Source organism: Thamnophis sirtalis, unplaced genomic scaffold, assembly GCF_051295495.1.
Source record: "Thamnophis sirtalis isolate CommonGarterSnake01/CBP01778 unplaced genomic scaffold, rThaSir2_p1.2 scaffold_12, whole genome shotgun sequence".
In the NCBI taxonomy this organism is placed as follows: domain Eukaryota; kingdom Metazoa; phylum Chordata; class Lepidosauria; order Squamata; family Natricidae; genus Thamnophis; species Thamnophis sirtalis.
This window is the reverse complement of record NW_028261392.1, coordinates 35,584,802-35,590,801: the sequence shown is the minus strand read 5'-3', so window position 1 is coordinate 35,590,801 and position 6,000 is coordinate 35,584,802. Positions and strand designations below refer to the sequence as shown.

The 6,000-nt window shown below is 32.6% G+C and overlaps 1 protein-coding gene across 12 annotated transcripts in view; it reads right to left on the bottom strand.

The window, feature by feature from the left end:
- Positions 1–1,453: 1,453 nt before the first annotated feature.
- Positions 1,454–6,000, bottom strand: part of INPP4A (inositol polyphosphate-4-phosphatase type I A) — a 102,991-nt gene continuing 98,444 nt past the window's right edge. For 5 of the 12 annotated variants that reach the window (XM_087726582.1, XM_087726583.1, XM_087726584.1 and 2 more), the window contains one exon: positions 5,512–5,907. In XM_087726582.1, coding sequence (XP_087582708.1) covers positions 5,550–5,907 — 358 coding nt within the window. In that variant the 3' untranslated portion in view covers positions 5,512–5,549. Of the gene's footprint in view, positions 2,255–2,728; positions 2,811–4,230; positions 5,477–5,511; positions 5,908–6,000 lie in introns of those variants that run through there. The other 7 variants (XM_014059471.2, XM_014059472.2, XM_014059477.2 and 4 more) reach the window with 3 other exon arrangements.

Here is a 6,000-nt window from a genome sequence, read left to right as displayed (position 1 = left end):
CCTTTTCATTAAATGGCCAATAATGCTAATGTAAGTAAATTCCTCAAGTATCAGTGGAATTTAAACATGTTGGGGTTAAATTGTTAGAATGAAAAGTTGGAAGGATTTCGCAACCTGCCTACAGCTTCCAAAGTCCATCCAACTGCTACTACTGAACTGTAGCATTTCAGCTGATAAACATTCACACCCATAAAAACATATATAGTGATCTTTTAATCAAAGTTGTTATATATTAATAATCATTTGATGAATATGTACTGGTACCACTATATTTTTCAATATAGTGGTAGTTCATTTTGCTTTTAAAGTTTGAATTTGTTATAGGGATAATGAACAACGAAATAAATTATAGTTTAACAACATCAGGAGAGTGTTCATGGAAATTTGGGGTTTGTTACAGATTAATTCCTAAGTAAGCAATAAGCAATTTAGCAATCTTGCTAAATAATGTGGGAAATTATTCCCCTTCTTTGTGAATTCATTAACCTGAAATTCAAACTCTGATGTTCTGGAACAAATTGTAGATTATTGAGTTTCAAAAATTAGTAATGGGTACTGGAAACATTTTATATAAGATAATATTCAAAGTAGGAGGAAACTCCTACAGGAAAATGATTTCTGTAAACTAAAGTGCACCTACATTCTGGATCGGATCTAACAAGCAAGCATCTTAGGAACTTACAGAATGCTTAAATGCATAGGACAGTTTTTGTATGCAAATATGTTTGCCTAAAATAATTCTTGTCATTAAAAAAAAGGAACTTGGAAGTTCTGACCTGCTACATTCTAGTTTATATTACATATCACTGTAGAATCAGCTAACTCACTATCAAACAAAGTAGGGTAAAGTGACAGATTAAAATTATGATGATGTGGAAGACACAGACGATTCAGCCCAATGAAGTCCTTCAAACTGCAGGTAGAAATCCACTTCTGTTTTGTAAATAGATATGGATACCATACCTTCTGTTTGGCTTCATTGTTTAGGGCTAAGTCATGCTTTACTAGATGCAAACAGTATTTTCTTATGCACAACTATCATTTCCTTGTATTTTAAAAGGATTTTTAGGTGTTGGAATGCAATAGGTTTCTTCCTTAATTGAAATTATCACCTTTCAATTCAGTTTCTAAATCAAGTTAAATAGGGTTATGTGTCAGTATATATAATGTATATACCATATTATTCAGAGTATAAGATGCACCTTTTTCCTCCAAAAAAGAGGCTGAAAATCTGGATGCGTCTTATATACTGAATACAGCATTTTTGGCCTCCCGGAACCCTGCCCCCTTTGCAAAAAATGGCCATGCATAGCCTTTAGGAAGCTTCCAGAGTGCTCCTGGGGGCTGGGAAGGGCAAAAATGAGCGAAAAACAGGCAGTTTTTTTGCTCTCCCCCCCCCGCCTCCAGAAGCACTCTATAAGCCCCCTAAAGGCTATGCATGCTTTTTTTTTGCTTTTTTTTTTGACAAACAACAGGGCCAGTTTCGCAAAAAACGGGCTGTTTTTTAGAGGTCTGCTGAGTGAAAAACTTTTTTAATTTGTCTCTTCAAAATCTTGGTGCATCTTATACACTGGTGCATCTTATACTCCCTACGGTAACTCTTATATACATAGTGTTCTAATAAATTTAAATTCCCAACTTTATATTTTAATGGACTGCTCCGTTTTTAAAACTGAGCCTTTTCTTTTCTTTTTAATACCTGTTGTACTTGTCAAAACTCCTCATTTCCAATTTATTTACTATTTACAGCACTGAGGTTTTAAAAAGTATTATGAAAGTTTTAAATAAAATCAGTATAAAAATGAGGGAAACAGCTGCCTAATTCATAAAATCCTCCACAGTCCAGGAATTATCTTTCTTATTTAGGCAAAGAGATTGATTAACTAATATATGCAGGCATCTTACAGTGGGCAATCATTCTATTAATTTCATGTTATGATTATTCAGCACGTAATTGTTTTCTTTCTATGGAATCCAGTTTAACAAAATTACATGCTCAGTATTTCCTAATGAAACATACAAAAACATTTTTTTTTCTGACATTGTCATCAAAATTCATATACTAAAGTTGAGTGTATTCACATATTTTAACGGAACAACTAATTACAAGACACCGTAATCCTATGAGTCAACTTTTCCATAAGTTCCTTCAGGAGGCCTGTAATACTTGGGGAAAGCCTTCAGCTGCAAGGAATTAAATGCATATTTGCGACATCCAACATTCTTCATTGTATTTTCTCTTCGACAGCCCTCACTGGGGAAAAAGACAAGCACAAAAAAGGGGAAAAAATGACAGCAGTAAAACAAAAACAAAATTACAAGTATTTTAATTAAAATGAAAGGAGTCAGCTATTTCATTTCAGTAAAATATTTGAATTCATAATTAAAAAATGGGCCATTGATGGTGTACATAAAAAAATGTGCCACATGGACTCTTAACAGCTACACCTGCAAATCTAAGCAAGCAACAATGCATATTTGTTTTTAGGAAAAGGAAATATAGACAAGTCTGCCAGCTCCTTCTCTGAATCACAGGGAACATATTGGCAGTATAACATCACTTCTGGAAGATTTTGGCACAGGAGAAGAAATGTTACTGCAGGAATTTTATCGCAGCATTTTCTATTTGGCTCTGAAATCTATTGCACACTTTCATTCAGCAAGACTGAACTCTATTGCAAAAGCCATTATTATTAGATATACATATTTATATATACATAATTACATAAGTAATTTGAATTCTCAAAATATACTTTCCAAGTTTCCTTCTTTGGTTTCTCTAAACAGGAGATGACAAAGGAAAATGAAAGCTACAGAAGCAGAAGACAAAAGTATACAAATATGACTGAGATATTATTTATTTGTAAGTTGACAATGAAGGACAGCAACGTTGAACATGCTCTGAGCATTAACTACAACAGTTTTGTTTCCAATAGGCACTCTGATGTCAGTTTATAATAACTTGGTCCAATTATCAGTACAATGAAAATTCTAGTCAAATAAGATTTTAAAATATTATATTGATTTCCTGGGTATGTTTTGCTGATATTTATTATACAAATATAAATAAAAGACTTTAATTTGCATTCTCTTTTATGGATCACACATATTCTTACATTAATAGGTCTAACTGATTTCATTATGTTTTAAATGTATGGGTTAAATAGTCGATTATTTGGTGTAGTTATTGTATGTAGTGACAACTATTTATATATTTGGTTTCAGCATCATTTCTACCACTGGGCATGTTTTAAACAAAATTCTCCAGACTTATGAGAGGAAATGCATGAAATAAAGATTCATGCATTTCTTGATTTAATAACTTGTGATGTGTTTGCATGTATATATACATACATACACACCCCTATACATAAAAGTCACATACAACTTTAAGTCTAAAGCACTTTAGTATATTTAATGCCACAATATAAGGCAGGACAGCTGAGTTTTTCAAACCAGCCTCCCAAATGTATCCCTCCATTTATTTAAATAATTTGTACACCTCAGTAAGAACTACATTCCCTACATAGAAAATTCATACTTGGATGTTTTCTTTGGGGAGCTGGCTATTTGTCAACCCAGCATTACTTCCTTAAACGCAAGATTGCATTTATGTACTGAACTCTATTGTCTTGGGAAAATAGGTGTGATTGAGAACTCAAGGGCTACTTATATTCATTTGCAAGGCCACACAGATGCATGCAGAGTCAAAGCCAACATTTGGAATAAGTGATCTTGTTGGATAAGCAAAGAAAATGGTGGTATGGAAAAGATTATGATGTGAATGTGCCAAAGATCATGCTTAGATTTGGCATAAAATGATCAATATATTGCTAATAAATTTGTCAAAGGACTTGTTAGTTATCAAGATGTAACTATTGTGGTTTAAAAAATAAAATTGCGGTTCAATTTAAAAATTGAACATTATTGTGTGACATCTACAGGAAGTATCTCATATTTTCATTACCTGGCAAGTGAAAAAAACATGCAGTATAATTGAGCCCTATACCTTTCGCTGCAACAGAATCATATACCTACCAGGAAAGCAGCTACTGTGCTACTCTGTCAAGATCCAAATCAATCCAATCAAGAACACATCTATATCTTATCTTTGTAATACAATTTATATAATGCAACAGATCAGATAAACAACCAAATATTAAATAATTTTATTTATAAGCCTTGGAGCTGCTTTTTTAATACCCAATAGTTAGCTGCATCTATCATCTATCTATCTATCTATCCATCCATCCATCCATCTTCTATCTATCTTTACATGTTCCTAAGCATACACTGATGTTATTTATAAATGCTACCGGGATGTTTTGGGTGAATAAATATTATAATGATAGAAATTAAGATAATTGTATTACAAATTGAATGATTAGGATTCAGGATATCACTAAAATGCATTTGCATCTTTCACATACCTTAAGATTTAAAGTTTAACATTAACCCAAAAGAGCTATTAGTGCATTTTATGGCAATATTTAATGTAAATATTAATTAACATGTGATAGCATTGAATCACACAGATTATAAAAATACTTTTCCAATGATTTGAATGGAATTAGGTGATTGTTAAGCCTACTCTTTCCATATATTCTTTCTTTTTTTTGATGCAGTAAGAAAGTAAACATATAAATATACTGACTCTATATGTTGTGTGCAGCATACTGCTTTCAAGTTCATGTGTTGCAACAGATTTATAAGAAAATGAACTTCACAGTTTTATGTATTGATGATTGTAACACTGTAGAAGTGATGCTTATAAATCAAAGTAGAAAGATGCCTTGAACAGATATGTAGATACATATGTTACAAAGCCCTTCCCTTTTCCCCCTTACCACTTAAATATGAAAAGCAAGACTGTCACTTTTTTAGGATATACAAAAATTTCTTTAGACATAGTTTCTTTTTCTGGATAACAAGAAACATGTGAAACAAAGCTGTATGTAGTTATAAATAAATGCAGGGGAAGAGGATTTGAATGCCTAAAATAGATGATACAGAAACTAATCTTCAGGTTGATTAAATCGCTGAGATAACAGGCAGCTGTTGGACTTACATTACAAGCACTGGAAGCTCAATGACAGTGTAAGCACTCAATACAATTCCTTTTCATAAAAGAATCAGATGTGTATTTTACAAGTTTAGTACAATAGAAACAAAATTGTAAGGCATACTATCATTATTCTTGGCAACAATGCTATGAGACTTTTTCGACAAATCGGTACCAGGTGGCAATATATATATTCTGGCACTTTACTGGATTTTTGCTTGGTTTATTTTACTTTATTTGCAACGTAATTTAGCCACCAAGTATGCAATGCTCAGAAACAGCCACACAATCAGTAAATTGGGGCTTAGCGCTAATAAAGGAATAGAGTAAAGAAGGCTGGGATCTAGCCTGAAATCCCGGAGGGGCACCAGGCCACACAAGTTCTTCTGGATGACTACCTCCCGTGTTCCAATACTGTGAAAAGGAAGAGATTTGGGGAGAAAAAAAAAGAAACAGAAAAAAAAACCACAGGCATGCAATGTATATATCAAAAGATAAAAAGAGAATCAAGATGGCAAAAGAAAAAAATTGATTCAGGAAGAGGAAAGAAAATAAACTTTGAAAAATTCACAACAGAAAGTAGAATGTGTGAGGATAAAGAATAAGGAAATATGCCATTTTTTTCAAAATAATAATAAAAGGCGCAATTACAGAATAAAGGAGAGAGAAAGAGAATAAAAAAGAGAAAATAAGAAAGAATACTGTAGTCTACTGAAAATAAATACATGTATGTCAAACTTGAATGGTTTTCCATGTTCATTTTTCTCATTTGGCTAAGCGATGTTCTATGCGGTTTGTGCCATGCTTTCCACATGCTGCAAAGAAAGGGAACTCTGAAAAGCAAACTGAACATGAATAACCATTGTGATATTTGACCCTTTCAATAATGCTTCAATGCTGGGTTTATTGAATTAATTCAATTATTAGTGTAGTGAAAA